General features: G+C 36.5%; 1 protein-coding gene across 2 annotated transcripts; it reads right to left on the reverse strand.

Annotated features, from left to right (window-relative positions):
* Window positions 1-3,985: 3,985 nt before the first annotated feature.
* Window positions 3,986-24,368, reverse strand: TMEM207 (transmembrane protein 207). Of its 2 annotated transcripts, XM_007195210.3 has the most exons (6): window positions 24,165-24,368; window positions 22,267-22,304; window positions 21,729-21,770; window positions 16,500-16,544; window positions 15,211-15,353; window positions 3,986-7,027 (listed from the first exon to the last, which is right to left on the reverse strand). In XM_007195210.3, the coding sequence occupies exons 1-6, from the start codon at window positions 24,237-24,239 to the stop codon at window positions 6,891-6,893; spliced, it is 480 nt and encodes a 159-aa protein (XP_007195272.1). In that variant the 5' UTR covers window positions 24,240-24,368; the 3' UTR covers window positions 3,986-6,890. The 2 variants fall into 2 exon arrangements, with proteins under 2 accessions (XP_007195272.1, XP_007195273.1); XM_007195211.3 differs by lacking the exon at window positions 21,729-21,770.
* Between the last annotated feature and the right edge of the window lie 729 nt (window positions 24,369-25,097).

Below are 25,097 nucleotides of genomic sequence, written 5' to 3' on the forward strand. Positions count from 1 at the left end.
CCAATTGTCTGAAAAATGTCTTTTCCTTTTACTAAATTTAAACTACATTATACAGTGCCTTTGTTTTCTAAAACTATGGAGCAAGAAGTATTGATTAGAGGAGGAAATCAGAGGGGGGCTTTATTTTATTGGTGAAGAGAAAAGCTTCAAGTTTAGTAAATAAAAACAAAATAAGCTAATTTGGTTAATATAGCAACAACTGAAGCAGTTAGCAAACCTTGTCTAAAACAGACAAAATAAAGGTGAAGGAAACTAAGAATAAAATGCATTATTGGAAAATAAAAATTGGAGGCTAAAAACACAGTGGAGGCTTAATCACATGGAGTTAATGTTCCATTATTGGCTGTTCTGAGCATATGTCAATTCTTGTTTTCTTCTCAATGGAATCCTCTCCTTATGCTAATAAATTTATAGTAAAACTGTATTTATAAAGCAGAAAAACTCTCCTCTGAAGCCTTACGCAGTTTAGTTTTGGTCCCAAACACTTAAACCTTAAACAGCAAAGCAGAGTTCCTGGGGTTACACAGACTTACCCTTTTTAGTGACCATCTATTGTCACTTGAGTGTGTCCCTTGACTGGCTTACACAGCTTATCAAAGCATTCCTTTCAACCACAAACTCTCCTTTAAAAAACTCTTATCTCCAGAAAGACCTTAGAACCTCAGTAATGTTTTGGTATCCTTGAGAGATTGGCCTCCCAACCCTTCATCCAACTCTCCTCATAAAGCATCAATCTATTTTGTTGGCCATGTCACAGGTGACAAGCATTCCACATGGTATCAGGTAAGCATGCAATCGTCCACTGATTGTTTAAAATCAATCGCTAGGCTTTCTTATTTTGTGTCTCTAAATACTCTTCATGAAAAAATAATAGCTCCAGACCTTCTAAATCTAAAAGGCAATTAGTCAGTGGTACCTAAGGCTTTTTAACAGTATAAATTTATCAAGATTTAGATAAATAAATGAGAGAATAATCTGAATTGACAGATGAATTCAGGTTTCATATTCGATGAAAAAAGTTAAAGTTGACAATTTACTAAATATAAAGAGAGACAAAATTATATTAATTACTAGTAAAAGGGAAATTCTCTTAGTTTTGCTTACTGCACCCCATAAACAGATTTTCCAAAGAGGAAACTTTTCCTCAATAAACATGAGAATGAAACTAAGACAACTGAATTCTTTGATAATTTCAGTGCTTCTGAGCAATACCATTTTTCATCTTACTAATATAAAAATCTGACATCTTGATTGATATACATTGCTTGCTTCATGAATCAGATAGATCTAGGCTGGCATAATTTTAGAAGGGGAAAAATAACTATTTCCAAATGCACAAATATAAATTACATTTTGTTTATCACCAAATTATATCATTTTGTAAAAGGATATTGCTTTCATTTCATTTTCCCAGAACTACATTTAGTAAAATAACAAAAAAATATATACTATTTTTCCAAGATGTAGTATTAAACAGGAAGAAAAAAGCTTGTATTGTTATTTTGTACAAAATCACAAAACAAAATGGATTTAAAAGTGAAAGATTCCTTTGGAATGTATACTCTATTTCCTTTCTTTGTTCTGATTAAAAAAATCTTTATTGAAAGTGGAGCCTTATAGCCAACACATTTTCATGGTGTCGTTTTCTCTTAATCAAACCTGAAGTATTTCACATTTTGCCTTAAATATAATATTCTGGTTGAATTTCATTTCATTGTCCAGCTGAATGCTATTCAGTCTTATCCTAGCTCTATTTCATTTCCATGAAAGATATTGAATTTTATAGTTGTCTTTTATAAAAGTTGTGCTCCTAACACAAATGAAACAAATTGGAACCACAAAACTGAAAATTAAAGGGGAATTCATGGTCAGGTAGAAAAGTAATAGACTAGACCTATAGGGTCAGTGCTGTAGATGTTATAGACCACATAAGGAGCATATACACAAATTACCCTGCCTTTTTAGGCAACTCAAACTTACAAGTGTCACCCGCAGAAGTACAAGTATATTTCAAATTTTCTAGACTCTCTGATGGCAGGCATCTCACCTGATGCTCAGCTTCATTGTGAGCAACACGAGCTAAAGTACTAAATTCCTCTTTGCAAATTTGAACCTCATTATTATTCTATTCTGCTAGAGTGTGTCAAAAACCTAGCTTCATGGTTTCCCTTAGCCATTAAATCAAATCTAGCTATTGGGCTGGGATCATGGATAGGCTTTCATGCCCTCTACTGGACATTCAAAGAAAAAGCTACATCCTTCAGCAGTAATAAAAACCTCCTTGTAAAAAAATGAATGCTCTTTAACATGGGAAGAAAAAGAAAATCTAGTCCTATCAAAATTAAAGTCTGAGATGCCAGGTTAAATTGAATTTTAATGACTTACTGATGAACTAAGATGCAGGCAAAGATTTTCAGAAATGAGATGACAGAAAGGAACACAGGTTTCTTTTTTTTAATTTCTATTTTTTTTTTTTTTTTTTTTTTTTTAATTTTATAGCTACTTTATTTATTTATTTTATTTATTTTTGGCTGTGTTGGGTCTTCGGTTCGTGCGAGGGCTTTCTCTAGTTACGGCAAGTGGGGGCCACTCTTCATCGCGGTGCAGGGACCGCTCTTCATCGCGGTGCGCGGGCCTCTCACTATCGCAGCCCCTCCCGTTGTGGGGCACAGGCTCCAGACGCGCAGGCTCAGTAGTTGTGGCTCACGGGCCCAGCCGCTCCGTGGCATGTGGGATCTTCCCAGACCAGGGCTCGAACCCGTGTCCCCTGCATTAGCAGGCAGATTCTCAACCACTGCGCCACCAGGGAAGCCCTTTAATTTCTATTTTAAATATCATGATAATCTTATAACCCAAATTAGTTTTATCGTTTTATTATTTGCAGTAGTTTTCAGTGGACCATAAAGGGCACTTGCTACGGAACTTTCAAGTCTCTGTCTGGAGGTCAGATTAAAGTAATGGAAACTCTAGTATCATGAAAAATAATACTAACGAAGTTTATCAGAGAAATACATCCAGAACCTTGTACAATACTTGACATACAGCAGTCATTCAGTAAGTATTTCTAAGACATTAAATTAAAATGTGACTTGTGATATTCGATAAAAAATCTTTGTCAGAAAATTTCTCTGAAAACAAACTATTTTCTCTCAACCCTACCCACCCGCTTACAGCCTATTCTCCACACTTCTTCCCCAGCCCCCAAAAGTAAACCAACCAACCACACACCAAGCATGAACTTTGCTTAGACTTGCACTGACACATAAAATTCAAGTCACTTAAAAATGAATTCTGATGGCTTCAACCCTGACTTTCACTAATGTCTTCATCAAACTCCAGCTGCTGAATCACTAGCCCTGTTTCCAGATGTGAAACAGGGCTACTGTGTTATACTTTTCTATGTGTTAATTACAACCTCTGCCTGTTCTGTAACTGGAATGGATTTTAACATACGTAGCTTATAGGATATGACCAAAATCTCTTTTGTTAGAGTTACTTATTTGAAATAAATGTAATTATAACCCACATTCTCTGATGTTTATTTCTATAACCACTTTTGAAGATAAAAGATCATAGTGAAAAAATACTTGCGACAGGAATTAAAAGATCAAAATAGTCTCTAGTTTTGTCTAATTAGCTAAGGGACTAATTAGTTATGTACCTTGAGTAGTCAATTATGTTTCCAAAGCCCATTTTTCTCATCTATTAAATGAAGGCAGTGTTTTGTGCTTTTTTAAAATAGAATTTTGCTGAGATTTTCAATTATAAAAGTAATGTACACATGTTATTGAGCAATTAGAAAAATCCAAAAAAGTGAATAAAAAACAAAATCACCTGTAGCCCCACCACCTAAAGACACTTATGTTTAACATTTTTCCTTGTGATATGATTTCCTCTGTTTGTTTGCAACTGCAAAGTATAAATCTGCCAAACCTTTATTTGTTTAACTTTATTTTTATTAAAGTAACACTTGCATTTAGTTTTAAAAGTCAAATAGTACTATAGGCTCATGATGAAAATCAACACATCTCTGCTCTACCTGTTCCCACACAGCATTATCTCCAAATATTATTTCTTGAGGAAATAATTTTCAACTCTTTGGCATTTTGTTTCAGATATTTATGATATTTCCACATGATGTACTTTACTACTATTTCTTGATTTTTAAAAAAATTTAGATATTATTCATTGATTCCACACAATCTGAGATTAGGATATACTTTCTAACCCTAACCCACCTCCCCTCATCCAAACTTTCCTCCTCTGCCTACACTGTCAATATGAATAACCCTCATTTTATAATTCAACATCAATTATTTACATTATTCACAACTTAACCATTTGGGCCGTTAATCCAACTTTTGTTTTTCATAGATTTATAATCACCTTGTTTTTTCAGTTTCTTCACTTTCCATTTACCAATCGTTAGTTTATCACCACATTTTCATTACAGATTTTTCCTTAATCTTACCTCTTATTCTCCTATAGCTATTCACTGTCATGTTCTGACTGGAACTGGCTCTTCTCTAGGCTGCTTCAATGCTATCTTCCTGTAGATGAAGTTCATCATCATTCCCAAAATTCTCTTCACCTCTCTTGCCTCTAACTCTTGGGCATTTCTGCATTGGTACAGCAGGAATTTGCTTGATTATTCTCAGTTTCTTTCCATAAGTCCTTTAGCATAGCGGAGAAACTTGAAACCCCAGTCAGTTATGATTTATCTATCTTTATCTATCTTAGACATCTTTCCATGTACTAAAACTTGTTGCTAATTTTCTTCATCATCTTCTTGCCACTCTCTTTGTTCTTGTGAATTCAAAAGCCCTTTTACTCCTTTACTATAATCTTCGTGGGTTTAAGAAGAGAATGGATATGTTCAATCTACCATGTATAACTTAAAGTTATACAACATTGTCAGCTGTCCCTGGCTCTTAGCCACAGTCACTTTTGTAAGGCTTCATTCCTGTCAAATTCCCGTCCAGTTATTTTTGGAAATTTCGAGAACTAGTGAGCTTTCCTTATAAAATTGTTTGAATACATACTAAGTGCCAGGCTGCTTTAGAGGCTTGGGATATAAATTAGTGTATGACACAAAGATCCCTCCCTTCATGGATTTATGTTCTAGCAAGGGAAGGCCGACAGCAGATTATAAATAGAATTTTACTATGCAGTATAGTAGAAGATGATAAGTAGAAGACAATAGATGTTATGGGAAAAGGAGTAGTGTACCTGAGACAAGGAGGTGAAAGTGCTAGGGTTGGGAGAAATTGCAATTTAAAATAGGGTAATCAGGGCAGACCTCACTGAAAAAGTGACTTTCAAACAAAGATTTACAGGAGGTGAAGGCGTGAAGCAATGTTGATATCCGGGAGAAGAGTTTTACAGGCAAAAGGAACAGAAAGCGCTAAGGCGGGAAAGGTCAGATGGGGGTCAGGTACAGCCTGGCAGGTTTGAGGGCAGGGTTCCTGGAGCAAATGAGTAAGGGCGAGAGTCACTAGAAAGGAGAACTGAGAGGCATATGGATCCTCTAGGGCCATGTGTCGAGGACTTTTGTCATTTTCTGAGTGAGATGTGTTGTCATTGGAATTTATTTAAGGAACATGATCCTCCTTATGCTATAAGAAATGCTACTCTAGTTACTGTGTTGGAAATAGAATATAGGAGGGCAAAGCTGGGAGCAAACAGACCCGTTTAGATGCTATTACAGTAATCCAGGGAAGAACTGACCGTACATGGCTCACACCAGAGATGGAGTAAGAAATGTTTAGAATCTAGAACTGTTCTGAAGGTAGAGCCAAGCTAAGGCATTTCTTGACGTAGGAAGTCACATCAATGGAAAACTCAAGGCTCAAGTTATTTGGTCTGAGCACCTGGAAGGTTGCTATTACCATCAATTAAGATAGGGAAGGTTTGGATAAACATGTTTGGGAAGAAATTAGGAGATAAGCTTGGTCAAAGTTAAATTTGAAAGGTATATTAGACTAACAAGTGAAGATGTCAACCGTTCCGTTCAACAAAGACCATATGGCGTCTGCCATGGATGTCTTTTCCTGGACCCCTTGCTCATGGCCACTGCAAAAATGTCACTTGATGATATCTCACTGCTACTTCTGTAGGTAGAGTCCTCAATGGGAATACTGATATCTATGCCAAGGGTTCTAACCATGGTTTGCTAAGAAATGTCAAGTCTTGAGGCACCGGTCTTGGGATCTGGAGTCTGCACTCACTCATATAAAATGGGAGCCTCTGCTTCTCCACACTGTGGGATTACATGTGCCTCACAGCTTAAGTGGTCTCCTTCAGCTTCAATCAACACTTTCTCCCTTCTCAGGCTGTGACATACAACTCCTTGAACTTTTAATCTTCCTCTTCATTCATCCTTCACCCTTCAACTCCAAATGGTCCTTCTTCCTACTCTCTCCCCTCACCCTAATTCAAATATTCTCTTTCTGGTTCTGGGTCTGGACATGTATGCATCTCTATTTGGGTCACTGTTAAATTATGATAATTTTATTCACTCCGTACTAGGGAAGAGGTCAAATTAAAATAGAGATTGAGGCAGAAAAATTTGTGATGTGTACGACAGCGGAATCCTAAACTTAATGGAAGCCACTCCTTGAGTTAAGTACTGCCTATTTGAGTACATGGAGAAACTTGATTAGGAGCATAAAAGTATAAAGCAGCCATGACATACCAAGAGTCCACTAATTTACTACAGAAACATCTCCATGCCCCAAATTCTTTTCCTACATTCATGCTTTTGTCTATTTGTCCTTTTTTAGACTACATTAATTGATCTTTAGGAATTCCCACTAAATGAAAGAACTGTTCTTAAATTTTATGTTTTGGAATTAAAAATATTTCTAATAGTTTCAATTAATCATCCAGATCTAAAATCGGCTTGATTTTAGAATTTTTTCATATGGAGGTGGGGGGCCTAAAGCACCAAAACATGGAACATGATACAGTTCAGGATTTTGAGTTTGAAGGTGCATTCCAACAGTTGGATTCACAGCTGCTTCTGTCCCTGGAAAGAGAAAGGTGGAGACATAATCTTTCTAGTCAGCATAAAACGGAAGCACATGAACTGCCTAATAAAATCTGGCATTTCTTGGATCACTGGAGTAACAGAAAATTGTTTTTTCCCTTGAGAAAAAATTTACAACCATATCACTCTCTGCCATGATAGTTTTAGTCATTACAGCAAGAAAATTTGCTCTCATGAACCGATTAGACCATCATTGACTAAGTCATCAAGAAGCATCTACAACTTAACAGCTGAAACTAGAAGAAATATCCCTTTTGGAAGATCAGAAGACAAGATTCCTGTAAACATTAATGGCATTTTAGCTAATGCTTCCATCATGAGATATGCGAATATCACTAGAAACGTTAAAGTGTTACCTCTGAACTTCATTATTTTATATGTATGCTCTGTAAACTGCAACTAACACAATTAATTAATTTCAACATCTCTATGATGAATAGTAAAAATATCAAGTTGTGAAAAGTTTGTAATTAAAGTATACACATGCAAAAATGAAAGGCACTCTCAAATTTTAAATTTTAAATTTTGAAATCAAAGCTCTTGACTTTAGATTATGCACACTACAAGCCATTAAATATCAAAAAACAAACATTTTCTTCCTTAAACTGATCACCTTGAGAGATCATGTACTTATTCCAATAGTTCTTTGGGAACTCTTCTATTAGTATTGGCTTGAAAGACTGTTTTTGAGTTACACAGGAAGTCAACAGTAATATTTTATAGCCATTTCTCTCTTTATATTTTTTCTTTTATTCACAGGGGTATTTACCTTTCTGGGAATGATTTGGCTTCTTCTTCCCAAAACAATAATAACAACCATAAATTCACCTTTAAAAAAGAAACTACACCCTTAAACTAAATCTGGCCCTTTGACTGTTTTTGTATATTAAATTGAAATAGCACAAACATGTTCATTCATTTGCATATTGTCTCTGGCTGCTTTTTCTACTATAATTGCAGAAGTGAGTCGTCCACACAGAGACCACACGCTTGCAAAGTCAAACATATTTTGGCCTTTAATATAAAAAATGTGCTGACCTCTTTCTTAAAGGATTAAGATTCAATACCATTGAGAAGATTCCAAAGAACATGCCACAATTATCAAAATGATTCCAAGAGTAGTTACATATTAGGCAATAGCTGCTTCACTGGAATCCATATGTAGATTACTCAAAATTATTACTATGGAGTGCATTCTATTTATTTAGAACCATGAATTTCCATAGTATAATAATTCAAATATTATTATACTATGTGAAGGGTGGGGTCATATTTAGAATATAAATCTCACCTCCTGGTTCAACACTTTTCTTAAGGGGTTATTTATTTAATTGAATAATCTACTCCTAGGTTATTACACAATTTTTTACACCTCAGTTTGCTGTTGTGCCATAAAAATCCAGTGATGGCATCTACATCTATAAAAACAAGGCTAAATGAATGTAAAGTGCTTAAAACCAAGCCTGACACACATTAAAATTGATTGTCACTATTATTAGTAGTGATAATAGTATTAGCATTACTACTATATAGCAAGAACTGTACTATGCTAGGAGTATGATGCATTTTCTTTTATTTACAATAGTATTTCCCAAACTATCCTATCTTAATGGTTAAATAATGATTTAATCATTATCCTTACTAATGTTACAGCACAGAGATTACTGAATGAAAACTTTCTTGGAGCTAGAGCCTTGAATAGTTAGGAAGTTTAGGATGACGTAGGCTAAGTCCGAGGGTCTTGATAAAACAGAGTTAACACTGGCAAAGTGGACTTGACTCAGTACTTCCCTCCGTATGGATACCAGTAGTAAGTACTGTCCATTTTCCAGATGAACTGCTCCTGGCATATCCAATACAAAGTCAGAGGTCATTTGGCTATCATTGTACCTGGAGTCGTTGACCAGATTGACTCGACACAATTATTAGCTCACATTTATTTCCACCACTGCCATTATTAATATCATGCTCCAAGCAACAAGGTATTGACACTTGCTCTATGTGATAGAAAAGTTTTACTGTTATTTCCTTACTACAAATTTGCCCATTGCTCTTAAACTTGTGAAAACCACAGGGCATTCATTTGATAAACAGAACTAAGCTCTAACAGAACTAAAGTTGAACATATACCACTTTTCAATTTTTTTTAACAGCATGTTTACATACAATATCATGTGATTGTGAGGGGGACAGGTATTATTTTTATCTTTTGACAGATTAAGAACCTGAGAGAACTCAGTTAAAAATGCCTACAAAAATCCTATGATTTTGACAGAGCTGTTGGTAAAGATATTAGAGTTTGTTTTTTAATTTTGTAAAATACACTCACTGCCAAGTTTTTACAGCCAGGTTTCAGATTCCCCAAGTCATTAAGAATCACTCCAGTGGACTTAGCTTATTTTAACACACCTGTCTTCCTCTTTCTGCTCTGTTCCCTTCTCTGTGTCATTCTGTTCTCTTACAGGGGGGTGGCTAAGATTGCCTGAATTTGAGTCACTATTCTACCATCTACTCTGTTGCTTAATCTCTAAGTGCCTTTGTTCTCTCATCTTTAATGTTCAGAATGTTAGTGAACCCCTCACGGAGTTGTAGGGAAGAATAAACGAGATGAGAGATGTCAAGGGTTAGCCCAGCGCATGACACATGAGTGCTCAATAAACGTGAGCCATTACTATTATCATGCCCGTGTGTGACAGTGTATAAAGGAAATACTCTCATTCCTTTCCTACAATGAGTTCCAGAATATTTACATGAAGAACACAAAGTACATGAAAATGACATTTCAAAAAGGATCCTAAAATAAGACAGGATCCTGGGAGAGGGGAAGGGAGATGAGAGCAGAGTGTGTAAGGACCAGCTTTTTGCCTGACTCTGTCCAGTCCTCCTTCCCCTCCGCAAATCGGAGCACTCACATTTAATCATTGCTGGAAGACTGGTGTTTCTATTTGCCCTGAAATAAGAAAAAGGTAAGATTATTTCTGAAATTGCAGAAGAAATGGGGTCAGGGAGATTGGATAGTTGAAAGGCAGCATTATCAAGGAGATCAGGCCAAGGCGGAGCTAAGCCAGGATGAGTCCCAGGAGGGGTATCTCTGTGGCTCTCACCTTGCTGTCTTCTCAGGAAAGGCACGGGACCTGCCTGCTGCCTCGTCAGGGACCCAGCTCTGATCCACGTGAGGTAGGAAGAAAAGGATTCCATGTAGATTTTATAGTAACTTATTATTTTTTGTTAAAGCTTATCTTTTGTTAAGACAGATAATGGTTGGGACCCCTCTCCTAAGCTCTTAAATTCTCTCTTCTCTAATGAACACTAGATTTTTTTTCTGCTTCAAGCCTTTTGTTCTTCTCTTACCTCCTAAACCCCAAACTTCTTTCTCTTCATTATCTTTAAATGTCATATTCTTCGTAAATAAGGGCTTTCATTCAGCTTCACAACCTTATTTCCAATGAAAACTTATTTTCATCCATATTTTTGGTGAATTTGGAAAAAAATTGTTTTTAATAAATTTTAAAACTCCTCTGTCACTACTTATTTTTAAATACAAATTAAAAAAAATAAAGCAATTAATCTAACAAACCCAAAACATTTTTTTTTAATCACTTGTATTTTCTACCTCTTCACCCTGCCTGTATAGACTTATAAAGTGGAGAGCATTGATCACAAATAATAGATATTTGGGATATGGATTTTTGTGTGAGAATTTTAATAATTTTCTCCTCTTCTTTTCCATCTTTACTAAAAATTTGCATACATCCTTTTAAAAAATCACTTTCTATGGTCCAATATGTGTTCTCATTCTCCATGTATACATTTGGGGAAAGAAAAAAAAAAATCTCCTATGTTTTCTGCTGAATTATCAGAAAGGAGGTTGTCCAAAGCATCATTAAAATAGGAAATATAATGAAATAAGAAAGCTTTGAAACACTAAATTATTTTTACCCCTTAGATAGGTGCTAAAAAAAATGAATTATACCAGAACTTTTAGGCTCTGATGGTTGAGAGAAGAGAGCAAGAAGGTCTCAGAGACTACTTCATGGATGATCCCATTCAAAAAGATGGAGAGCACAGAATGGATCCCTTCTAGGCTTAGAGCAAAGATGGTAAGGGAAAACTGGATCCAGAAGATGAGCTGGGGGTAAGGGCAGGAAAATAACAGAAGAAGGAACCGTTTAGGAGACCCTGGACCTGGGTCCAAGAAGAGGAGGTGGGCCTGAAGAAGAAGAAAGAGCATAATTTTAGGGCTTGTATAAAATAAACAGGTTTAATTTCTGCCTTTAAAATATCTCCAACTTCAAACTGTAAGTTCCTTCTCCTTTAGCTCTTCATTCTTCCCCTCCCCCTGCACTTTCTTGACCTTATTTTGTTCTTCCTCCTTCTCCTTTTTCTCCAACAATACCTCCCCTTCCTCCGTAACCTCCACAGGAGTATCAGAGAGATCAATTCTCCTTTTATTGGTGCACAAAGAGCTTCATCATAACATGTTATGACATGGAAACATAGATCCTATAAAAGGGGAAGGAAAACTGAGAGATCTAATCACCAAGCCAGCAGAGAACTGTGAAAAAGCATGATTCTTGGTCCAGGAGATGCTCTTGAGGTCTGGGTGTTTGGCTGAGATTCCTAAGGACCTTTCCCAGGCAGAAATCTCATCAGACACTGTGATGGGCTGGGCTGGCAAGGCTTTCCTTAAACACATTTTACAAGGATTCCCAAGCCAAGTGTTTCCCTTGCTCTCTTTAATATTTCTAATCAAGATAATTGACTACCTGAGCCATGAAATATTGTCAGGAATTCCAAGTAAGAGAAATTTCATATTTTATATATTTCAACATCAGTGAAGTTCACTCCATTCCAGCCTCTGATAATCAGTCAAAATTCTCCTCTTTGCTCTTCTCAGTTGAGGGCAGCTTTCATGGGATCCTGGAGTCAGACTTCTGACCCACAGGTCAGAAGAGCAGAGCTATTTCAACTAATATATTCAGCAAATAAGGGGAATAACATGAAAGAAGTTTTGAAGAAATAAAACGAAGGTCTCGGAGGAACCCGAGGTTTATATATCAAATCTAGTCTCACCTTTAAGATGTTTTAAATGACTTATTTCCTACATTCTGTATTCAGGAGGGAAGGTCCTATCTGCCCCTTTGTGCTCAGGGGTGGCAGGGAGTCCAGAAACCCTATATTCTAATGCGTCACCAGTATTTTTCAAACGAGTTCTCATTTTCCTCTCCTGCTTCTGAACAGGGGCTATAGGGAAGACTCAGAAGTACAAAACCATAAGCTGCGGTGTAGACGGATGAATCCAGCAGTAGTGAACTCAGCTCTAAGCTGGGAGAAGAAAATTTTTCAGGGCTGTGAAGGTAGAAGCTGTGGTTCGACCCTTACTTTCCTCTGTAGCCATAATAAGATCCTGTAGTATTTCCCTCACTTCTCTTTTGGAGAGCACCTCCTTTTATGGAAATATTAGGTAGGGAGGATCGTTTGTCTGGAGAAGTAAAAGTGTAATGAGAATCCAGTGTGGAAAGGAAATCCAGTGTGGGTCTGGGTTTCAGACTGCCTTAAAATATTGGTTCTCTAGAGTTTACTTCCAGAAATTACTAGTTAAGAAGAGGTGACTAGAGATCACAGAGAATACCACTTCCTAAATTACTCTTTTGTGTTTTGTTTTGGAGGGCAGAAACAGGAATGGCAAGAAGCACAGCTCTGAGAGCCATATCCACATCAAAGATGATGTGAATGGCTGTTTGCTCCCTGTACAGCCACCCTGGGCATCCATAGGACAGGATGGGAGGTGGACAGTGGGTGGGAGAACCCAACACTGATCCCAGCATAGGTGAGGATAAAAATAAACGCGAAGAGGCCACTGAAGTTGTATTCTCTGAGATGGACATCAACAGAAGTGAACTTGGTAATGCAATTTAAGCTGAGAAATAGTTAAATGTTGCTTGTGCAAAAGAAGAGCCAGAGCTATACCCGAGGGATTAGAGAGGAAAGGATAGAATGAGGAAGGGAATGAGGGAGGAAGTGAGGATTCTGGAGAGCAATACCTACCATCGCGGAATCACCCAATGGAAATGTCTGGAGGTTCAGGATATAGAGCCGTACTTAGTGTCCAGGGGTAAGGTGGCTAAGCCATGTGTGCCCTGCCTAAATTTTCATTGCTCTCTACCCTCAATTCTGGACAATCTGTAGTTGGACTGCAGCAAAGATTTATGGGGTATATTTATACAGTAGAGTGAGAAAAGTAGATAACATCCTCTAAGGGAAGTAAAAGCCACTTTTCTGAGTTGGTATTTAGGAATTAGAGATAATATCTGAGAAGCCCCTGACCTAGTGCCTAGTACTTGGTAGGTGTGAATTAAATTGTGATCTATATCTATATCTATATCTATAGATATAGATATAGATATATAGATATATAGATATATCTATATATCTATATCTATATCTATAGATATAGATATACACATACATACATACATATATATTCTAAACAATTTCTTCCTACATATTTTCTTCTGTCCATAATGACTTCAGGGTAATGTAGAGAATGTGACTCTAATGTAACTCACTGCACTCAATGCTATTACATGCAGATTATTGAAGTACTATCTCAGTCTTGACTCCTTTTCTCACACTCATATGTGTTCAGGGAAATTCAGACAAATTCAAAGCCATGCATGTAAACCACCATCCAGGAAATATAAAAACATTAGATAAATGGGGATTTAACTGTGGCACATAAACTGCCTGAAAAGTTATAACAGTCTAACTGGGTAGCTTATTTACTGAAAATTAAAAACAAAATTTTTTTATGCTTCAAGGCCATCTAGAGAAAGAGTCTTCCTCAGAATGAGAGAGGGCTGAAAAGACCACTGTGGATTTTCCTCTTTAGGAACTCAGGTCAAGTTGGAAGAAACATAATTGCATTTATTTATTAAATACCTCTTGTTAGATAAAGAAAAATAGACCAATGTGACCATGTTGATCCCTTTGACTAACGTATTTTGTTAGAAGGTCAGTGACCCTATTTCTCTGTACGCTCAGTGGAAAGTGTTTTTGATTTTAGGAGAAAAAGCTATTTTCATTGGCGACTTTAATTATTCTTCCCCAAATAACCATTTCTCAAAATGACAATGTGTTTCTCTGTTAAATAATAACTTTTAAAAAATCCAATAGTGAATATAATCACTAAATCTTAGTACTGAATTTTGATATTAAAACATTTTAGTTTATTTTTACCCCACTTCCTATTTAGTTGTTAGTTTTTCCAGGACATCTCCTGCTCTGTTGAAAATCTTATGCTGATGAAGTTTCTGAAGGGCAGCTGTTAATCTCTATCAAGCACTCTTGAGGCAACTGTAGTATACAATGCAGTGCCTTAACTGGAAAGACTCATAACAGACGGTCTCTGGATGAGGACACTGCTTAACATGAAGAAATAAACTATCAATTGTCACTTGCCAGAAATCAGAAAATTATCATTTCTCTATTTACAGCTGAGGCTGGCAATTACAAATAATGCAAGACCATACTTTCCTCCATTTCATACCTCTTAATGCAGACTGAAAAATAATAGGAAAGGCATGGTTTGGGGGGTGGGGTTTGGGAGCAGACAGGATCAGGATGCCGCCAGTATGTCTGGGGAGAAAAGACATGAGTATTGACACTCGCCTGTCCTATTCCAGTATTTCAGGCTCTGCAGTGGCAGCAGACAATCTGGAAATTGTTTTTCAATATTACTGAGGGTAAGTGAGACATGGAGAGCTTTGTAAATGAGACTATGAACATGGGGTAGGATAGATGGATATCAAAAGCCCAGAGATGCTCTTCTGTACCTTAAACCTTACCATTCACTTGGAATGGCCAGCCCTGTGTATCTTTTCCCTTCTGCTTGTTGACTGAATGACATGTTTAGGTTCTATCCCCATACTCAACTCTGAGTCACTTCCCCAGGACACATTTTTTTTTTTTTTTTTCTTTTGGGGTCTTTTTCTTCTGAAGTTTTCTCATTTAGACTCTCTCCCCAGTGCATGCCTTTGAGTCTTCAATAAACCATGTCTTGTTCTATGTTTACAAATCTGCTTTTCATAGATTAGCTTTTCAACCCACACAAAACTATAAGGTTTCCAAAGAGGAAGTCTAGAAGTGTGTAGACAGCTTACCATAAACAGGGTCCAAGTCTCCAACAGCAAAAACAGCCATGGTGCGTCTTCGGGGACCATTTTGGAGTTTCCTCAGCCACCACTGGAGGCAGAAGAGCACTGCTCCACAGAGAAGAGCCACCAGGAAAATGAGCAGCAAGAACCTTATGGCAGAAGAAGAAGGGGAGGAGTGAGCTGGAGCATGCTGGGAAGTTAAGAGCTCCCGCTACTTCCCGGAAAGGGGCAAAAACTCAGCAAGACTGGATGCAAGCCATCTGGGAGGCCAAATTCCTTAAGCAATCCCCCACCACCACTCACATTTTCACTGACTCTGGAATGTTCTCTGAGCTTAGAGGGGGTCAGTCTTGCCAGGTAATTGTAACTGTTTTCTCTTTAGAAATTGGAGAGTTGTTCAAAGGAGCAGCATCTTGATTCCTTAACTCATTCATCCATTATTCCTTCTATTCAGCCGTCCATTCATTCATTCAACTAATACGTAAGTGACCAAATAGATTTTAGATGTTGGAGCTGGGGATTCACAGGTTGACAAGACAGGATCTCTGTCTTTGAGGAGCTAACCATCTAATTGAGAGAACTGGTAATGTTTAGTTTTGAAAATACAGAAGCCAAGATTTAGGAAGTTTTAACAATCCTTTTTTGTCATATTCTGAATGGCTTTTAAGGTCAGAACTCAAATCAGTGGAGGAGTCATTTTGGGAGATTTCAAGATAAAGAACAATGATTTTACCTTTAAAAATATCCAACTTGGGAATAAACTATTATCCTTAAAAATAGTAACTTCCCTGTCATAGGAAGTGTTTAAGTAAACACTGGCCAACAACCTGAAAGTGATGTTTCTGTTGATCTACATGATCCCTAAAGTTTTCTTATGCTCTATGATTTCATATTTTATCTCAATTATTTAGGAAAAGGAGTGTCATATACCACCAAAGGTTTTTTATTTTTATTTTTTTAATTTATTTATTTATTTAATTAATTAATTTATTTATTTATTTTTGGCTGTGTTGGGTCTTCGTTTCTGTGCGAGGGCTTTCTCTAGTTGCGGCGAGCGGGGGCCACTCTTCATCGCGGTGGGCGGGTCTCTCTTGTTGCGGAGCACAGGCTCCAGACGCGCAGGCTCAGTAGTTGTGGCTCACGGGCCTAGTTGCTCCGCGGCATGTGGGATCTTCCCAGATCAGGGCTCGAACCCGTGTCCCCTGCATTGGCAGGCGGATTCTCAACCACTGCGCCACCAGGGAAGCCGCATATACCACCAAAGGTTTTATAACACAAATTGAGGATGTCCTTACCAGATATACCAGCCACTTGTGTACTGATCTTTATAGTTTGTGCACCTGGTAATAAAGGAAGAGCAGTTAGTGCTGGACCTCTAGATGGACAAGGATTATTCTTCTGGACCATAGTATTTGTTCTGACCACACTTGTTTCCTCAACAATCACCTACTCACTGCACTCCCCATAATTAAACACATGTTTACTGAATGCCCACTTCATTTAAGGCACTGAGAATACAGGTAAATGTGAAACTGTCAGATATGTAAGCAGATAACTGCACTGTAATAGACTTGATTCTAGAGTTACGAATACTGTTGTGCATTGAGAAGGTAGTGACTAACTTTTCAGGGCTAACATGTCATAGGTGTTAGGCATTAGGCAGATAACCATCGCAGTATTCTGTTTATTCAGAGACCTAGAGTTTTTCAAAATGCAAATTCTCCAGGGAAACGTCATAATCTCTATTATTCTTTAATATCTTGGTAAGGAAGATTTTACTAAACCAGGCCTGTAACCTGGTTGGAGAAAAAAAATTAGAATAAAAGGAAAATGGGTGTGTGTGGTCACACATACCATTTACCAAGGAGTTAGAAGTTGATCTTCCATTAGGATGGTTAAACCATTTTTGTATCTAGGCACAACTCAGTCATTTCTGGGTTTAGGTTAAAAAGATGTCACAAAAACAAGGTTCACAGTGTAATTTTCAGGAGGTTTAACTCCCCAGGGATAGACACTCAAGTGTTATTCATTCCAGAGACCCTCACTATATCAGACACGGGCACTAAATGTATGTTTGCTGATGGAACTTTTTCACACCTTGCTGTATGGGCCGCTGTTAAAGTATTCTAGCATTAAATAGTGGAAAACCATTCATCACAGCCTGATAAACTTCTGAGATGGAGCTGTACTTAATCATGTCTTCTTCAGCCACTGATAAAATAATACTTAGTACTTTTCAGCTTGAAAGCATTTTTAAATGTCAGCTAATTTATTGCTCCCAGCATCTCTAAAGAGGCAGTGTGTCATGTTTTTTATTATACTAGTCAGAAATGACTTTTTAACATATGTGAAGTATCAACTTAAAAATTTTACCACAAACATTTAAGACAAACATCAGTCACCCACATGACAAGACTTTTTTGTGTGTGTGCACCTAGAGGGTTTAACCAAGTACATAGGTACAAATGGCAGGGGGAAAAATGGCAGCTGAAGTATAAATTTCAAAAACATCCTAAAACAAGTGATCATCAATAAAGGATTATAAAGATAATTAATGGAACATCCTTATAAAGGAATATTACCCATTCATCAAAGAGAATATAGATGTATATTTATAATTAAATAAAAATAATACAGAGAGCTCAATTCTACTTTGTATATTTCCTTTTATGTAAATACAATGATTTCACTAAATAGGTGTTATACAGTTAGTATGTATATATATATACCAAATTACTAACAATGCTTGCTTCTCGTGAAGATGGTATTGTGAGGCACTTTATATTTTCAGTATTTCTATATTGTTTGAATTTTTATAATGTACATGCATCACTTTTGTAGTCATAAAATTTTTACATAGTATATTATAAATACAAAAAAATCTTTAAAATGTAGTATCCCACTTTAAAGATGTATGTACAGAAATTCTCCTGGTGTCCTGGCTCAATAAAACAGCTCAAGGTTCTTGGTTTTGAATCTTGAAATCTAAGCTTATGACCAGAAAAAAGTATGGATTGCTTTATCTTCCTCCATATATAAATCTCTGCTTCTCTTCTTTACATTTAAAAATAAACCATATACTTATTAAAATGTCAATTCTAAATATTAACTACCTTATATCATTTCTTTGTGACACTCAATAAGTGTCAATTATTGAGTGGCTCTTATTGAGCCACTCAATATTTTTTTCAAGTGCTAACAATTATCCAAACTTATTTACTTTACTTCCTTTTTCTGACCCTGTGCACACACTGGTGAAGTTACTGATATGCAATAAAATGGCCAGGAAGCAGTTAGCTGGAGAAATGCGAAGTGGTCATACAATTTCAAAACTGCAGGCTCCTTTGGTATCATTTATTTCACCTTTAGGATTTTGCACACTATGCAACAGACACTCACAGTGGGAAAGGAAATGGGAAGGTCACTACCTGATCAAAGAACTTAAACTAGAATAGAGGTCTTCTGACTCCAAGTGCCTCCTTCTTCACCATTGTTTCCATGTCTTTCACAAGTTCAATTTTTAAACAGAATTTTTTTGAGTTCTTAAAAAAAATTAAAAGTGTCTGAACAGTATCAATATTTTAAATATTCAAATTTTAGGTGCAAGATCTTCAGTGTAGAAAAAGTTATTTACTCAGAGATTTACTTATGCTTGATCAAATTAGGATGAGGATGCCAAAAAGATAAAAAAAAAATCCAGAAGTGAGAGCTGAATATAACATTTAAGGAAGACATTTCCAATAATCAGAGCTCTCTAGAAGTAGGTGTCGAAGGAGATAATTTCTGTCCCTTCCAGAACAACCAGTGCCCTACTTTGATGTATGGAGATAATTCCTGCTCTATAGGGATGGTTAAACTAGTTGATCTTAATTTTTTTTCTCAGTGCTGAGAATCTGTGGACCTAAGATTAATTGAAAATTCATTACTTTGATAAATAGAAGAAGAGTGCGAAGTTGTTTCATTGGCTTCTCTACTAGAATTATCCATAATTTCCTGTGCTGGGCATTCTTCTAAACCAGTTGTATAACTTCATGTGAATTAACTCATTTTCAAACTTAAAATGCTATAAAGTGGGGTCACACTATTATAATCCTCACTTTACAGTTGAGACAATTCGGTCATAAAGAGGTTAAGTAACTTGTTCATGATAACATGGCTGGAAGTGGCAGAGACAGGCTTTAAACCCAAATGGTCTGGCTGTGGAGTTCATGTCTCTTACCACCATGCAGCATTGTAACTGGGGAGAGTAAAATTCATCTCTAGCCTCATATTACTATGTGGACTACTGCCTGAATGGATTCAATATCCTGTGTTCCAAAATGCTTTAAGAAAATATTAAAAATACAGAAAAAAATTAGAAATGAGAGCACAGAGAGTATCAGACAAAGAGAATAAGCCAAGAATGAGATCAGTTTGTAAACTGAATACAGTAAATCCCATATATAAAATTAGTACTGAACTCCAGATCTGGCTTAAGCTTTCTAGCAGTTAATAGGATGAAAGAGAGAATTGGTTATATAGTATCCTCTAAAATCAACAAAAACAGGCAGCATTATTCACCAAATGCACAACTATTCCAGCTATAGAAACGAGAGACAAATTCAAACTATGGGGCTTCATAAAGAGGCTGTCTTTAACAACAGAAACAATGTTTCTCACAGTACTCTTAGAATAAATGCAATAATAAATTTCATGGGTCCTTTTTGTAAAAATTACTCTTAACAGAAGCCAGAATGCAATTCAGCTACAATAATTTGGGGGAGGGATGGGTGCCAAACCATATCATCCAGAGACTAGTGGCCTGACCTAATTAATCTGGGGTGGGTAAATTGTACAGTACCCAGAAGGATGGATGGATTGTGTATCCCTAGGTATTTCACCAGGTGTGTAATTTTATCTAAATATTGGACATGCAGTGTGGATTTGTAGTGAAAATCCCAGGCTCAGGAATCAGTCATAGGCCCAGATGCAAGCTCTGCCTTTTACTTGTTTACTCTTGAGCAAAATACTTAACTTCCCCAAGCCAGGTAATATGGTAAGCTATCATCAGCAATGTATTAATGCAATTAATTTACAGAATCCCGTATGTGTATGATTTTATTTATGTTTTGTAAAATACCCTGTTTATGTACATACATGTACATCAGTGTACGTGGTTATTTCTGGGGGAGGGAAAAGATTAAAGGTGTAATTTTTCAGAGGGACTCTGACATGTTTGATTTCATACACTAAATTACTTATAATATCTAAATTATACACAAAAAGTCTAGCAATGCATTGTTTATACTAAAAATGCTGTTATAAAAATAAATTGATCGGCAGCCGCATAGCACAGGGAGATCAGCTCCGTGCTTTGTGACCACATAGAGGGGTGGGATAGGGAGGGTGGGAGGGAGACACAAGAGGGAGAAGATATGGGGATACATGTATATGTATAGCTGATTCACTTTGTTGTACAGCAGAAACTAACACACCATTGTAAGGCAATTATACTCCAATAAAGATGTTAAAATAAATAAATAAATAAATAAATTGATCGGGTTAGAGCAGAAAAAATTAGTCTTGTGCTGGAAAAAAAATGTAAATAGAACTAATAATAGATCCCACAAACACCTTCCTGTGGTGGCAAAATATTTGAAATACTGTGTCTGCCTTCAATACATTTACTTACCTTATACGAGCTCTCCACAAAATCAGCCACTTTCTTGCCTTCTCTGTCTTAATTTTCTGTTAATTTGCATTATATTTGAGGTGGTTTCTTGTTTTTATTCAAAAGCAATTATATTAAATAATGACTGATATAACAGACATTTACATGCAAAATGATGTAGCCAAAAAGTTTGTACCTAAGTACTAATTTAAGTCCTGCGATAAATTTGTTACTATCTCTCTTTGGGCCTCAATTTCTTCACCCGAAAAAAAGGCCAGTAGCCTCAGTGACTCTAAAGTTAGCTTATAAAGTTCCTCAATACCATATTCTCCTGTCCTGTTGATTGGGGAATTAGATTCAACATTTCTGATCCTTTCCAATTATGAATTTCTTTATTCTATTGTTCTGGGTCAAAGGCAGAAGATGAAAGGGCAAGATGAGACAGCCATGAGGTCCAAAGTTAGGTAAGCACACCAATAGTCAAAAGTCCATTATGTCACCAACACCAGAAGACAGAGAAAAAAGCAAGTCCAAAATCAATGCAAAGAAACAGTAATGGAGAGCCATGCAGTAGCTGAAAGAGTGGCACACATTTAATAAGCAGATGATCAATAATGGGATGATCCATCAGAAATAGGTGAAGGATTCCAGGGCCAAGGAAAGCATCCCACCCAGCATGGCCTCATAATCTGGAGACAATGCCCGGAGACCCCGGCCTTGAGGGTAACAGTCAATGATAATTAAAAACAGCTAGCTGGCAATGAGGGCTGCTCCCAGGAGAAGATAGGGCTTGGCAGAAGTGCTTTCTGACACTTGCACAAAGTCTCAGTACATTACAGTTATTGTTAATCATCAGCAGCTTTATTAACGGCACCTTCTCCCCATCTCCCGAATAGAATTCTGAGAAGGATTAAGCCTACGGTACGAAAAGTGAGAAAATAGTGTCAATTATTCACATAACATATCAAAAGCACTTTGAAAGGTACACATAATACAGGTTAGATCTTTGGTAGTTTGCTTATATTTGAAACCAAATGATCCAGAAAACTGTCTCCCATCATCCCTGTGAGTTACACATGTGGATGGAGGCATAGAGGAAGTCATGATTCTTTCATGAACTTAAAGGACGCTTAAAACTTCAAGGGTGGAGAATGCAGTGAGCAAAAATACCTAGAAATCAACTAGGCCCCTTATTTGTTTAACAAAGCTGATCATTATGAAAGTGCATCTTTTCTGCTTTTAGAAAAATTGAGCCATTTGCATTTAAAAGGAATTTACTTTTTATTTTTCTTACATGATTATAATGATCATTTGAAACTCATTTGGGGCTTCTCAAATGACTTGAGACATTTTTATTCTTTGAATTTTGAAAATGCTGAATAAAACCATGGGGCCTCTTGTTATTTACTTACATTTTGTTTTCTTCACATGGTGAGTCCGATAGCACCAACTGAAACACATGTTTAGAACAATGAAATCCAAACATCTCATGTCTAATCCTTTAATACAAACAGTGCCTAGAGACAATGCGGGTTTATATTATTTCATTTGTTTTTCTTTTTTAATTAAAAGCTCCGCAGCAGAGTCTATTGGTGCACAGAATTGTAATTGAAAAAAATCTCTGGGTAGATTCTCCAGCTCAGCAGTGACAGGAGATATATACTGGGAGCCAGATTCCTATCCTACACACCGCCATAGGTGGGTGTGGAAACACTTTGTTTTTTCTATAGGCAGATTTTGCTTTATCTAAAGAGCTTTTGTGCACCTTGCAGTTTTTCTTTGTTTTCACATTTTAGCTAGAGGAAGGAGCTTCATTACTTGTGAATATTATTTTCACGCAAAGGAATCAAGTTCCCTACATGAAAACTGAAGTCCATTCCCTTAGCGTTAGTGGATATTAAATACATGCACGAAGGAGGGAGTGATTTTAACCTGCTCTAAGGCTAAGGTCAACCTAAGATCCATTGACATTCCTGTTGAGATTTACATTTTTCTCTTTATCAAAGAAGAGGGGAAAACTAATAACCTTGATTGCTTTGTTTTAAAAGACCCGAACCATAAGTATTCTAACACAATTATCTTAGTCCTCTGTGTCGAGCCTCATAGGTTACAATAACTCACGTCACAGAGGAAAGAAAGTACTCCTATCTAGAGGACTTGCTTGTAGGTTTGTTTTTCTCTTGAACTGAGACCCTTTTCATGTACAATGAGAAAAATTGTTGAATATTATTTATATGTAGCCCTAAAAATTGTGTTGATAAGGTCAGTGAAGTATTTATTTTCCTGGACCCTACATACAAATATCAATACAAGTAAGAAGTTACAAAATTTAAAATCATAGACTTGGAAATTTTGTGTGAGATACGTTTTTTTTCCCTTAAGCCCAAACTCATCTTCTTCAGCACCTCATATTTATTCCACCAAGTTTGTCTGGGCAAAGAGATTTGTGGAGTTGCTGATGGAGTCATGAATTGGCCATCAGAGAGCGTGGTAATGAACAATTTATAAGCACAGAAAATGAGCTGCACTCTCTTTTGCTAGAATGCTGCAAATAGACTTGCATACTAACTGAGAGGAAAATGAACGTTCAAATTTTGTCCATAAAGAAAGTTTATTTATGAGTAGATGAAAACATTTAGGATCCAGCTTAACAGATAAACAAATAAAGCCAGCATTTCACTTTCAAGTCACTTCCTTGAAACCCTAGCAAGAAGTACACAGTGTTACATTATTACCACCTCACTTCCAATGTCAGACTTTGGAGTTATCAAGAAATGGGGAGTGAAGTCTTAATATATTTCATACCAAAATCTTTCAGATATGCTGCATTCAAGAAACACAGATACAGAAATGCAGGGATTAGTCAGAATGAGATACTAGAGCAGAGGAATCAAAATAGACTCTAAGATGGTTCTGTCTGCACTGTTCAGCACTGAAAAACTGTTGAACCTCAAGTATGTCTTTGGGCAACAGTAAACATATCTTAAATTAATCCTGCCACAGCATTTTATGTCAATAGCACTTCTGATTTTAAAAAATTTTACAGCATAACAAAGTTAAAAAAATGTAATCACATCATATTTCAATAGCAATAGAACTAAATAAAGAAGACATAGGACTAAGGTCATAAACCATTTTGTTATCTGTATGTTTAACCAATATATATAATGTCATAAGATTCTGGTAACACATTCTTAAAGGAAATCTTCTAACTGTCAGAGTCATTGTTACCCAAACCACAAATCTATAACAAATCAGATCCTTAGAGTAGTAGCTTTGAAAATCTTTTCCCAGAAAGAGAGATGGTTACCTGGAATAGTGGCAAACACAAGATTCCTGTTTTTGAGACCACCGAAGTGACACTTAGAAGTCTGGATCTCGACATATCTTAAAGGACAAGAGGCTCAAAGATAGTGGTTTGCTGCCTGTGTTTATCTCCGTCTTTCTCAGAACTTGTTAGCTTCTCTATAAGTTCTGCTTCCTGCCAGGGCACTCATTAATGCTGGCTCCTTGTGACTGGTAAAGTGCTGCCAGGAGCAGGAATTTTAGGTGCAAGCTCACAGGTACTGAAAGTTCAAGGATTTCAGTTTAAGCTCAGAACACTGATAATGTTTCTCAAACCCTTAAAAGCCAGGGTAATACATGCTGACCTGCAAAACTAGCTGGCTGCTGAAATAGCTTACAACATTCAAGTGAATGTTTTATTCCAGGATACTTCTGGGTTGTTTGTTTGTTTGTTTTGTAGAATTTTTTTTTTTGGAAAATTTATTAGTTTTCTTCCCTTTGTTGGTCCTCTTTGCTCTTCTTTTCCAATACATCATTTTCAGTCCCAGGTGTAACCCAACCTTGGGCATAAAGCTTTCCCTGTCTCATAATAATTGCAGCTTACTTTTAAACAGAGTATATTTCAGTATTTATATAAATGAAACAACTCCAACACAACTCCCAACAAAAAAGTTACCAAAAATGTCTAAGGAAGTTCTGAAAAAGAACAAAGAGGCACTAAACTACTATATATTAAGACATTATAAAAGTATAAAAATTTAAAAAAATCGGTACTGACACATGTAAACAAAAAGATAGATGGAACAGAATAGAGTTCAGAAATAAATTAAAATACACATAGAGATTTATTTCAGCTACCATTTTATTTTATTTTATTTTTTTAACATCTTTATTGGAGTATAATTGCTTTACAATGGTGTGTTAGTTTCTGCTGTATAACAAAATGAATCAGCTATAT

The sequence above is a fragment of the Balaenoptera acutorostrata genome, chromosome 4 (genome assembly GCF_949987535.1).
Source record: "Balaenoptera acutorostrata chromosome 4, mBalAcu1.1, whole genome shotgun sequence".
Classification (NCBI taxonomy): domain Eukaryota; kingdom Metazoa; phylum Chordata; class Mammalia; order Artiodactyla; family Balaenopteridae; genus Balaenoptera; species Balaenoptera acutorostrata.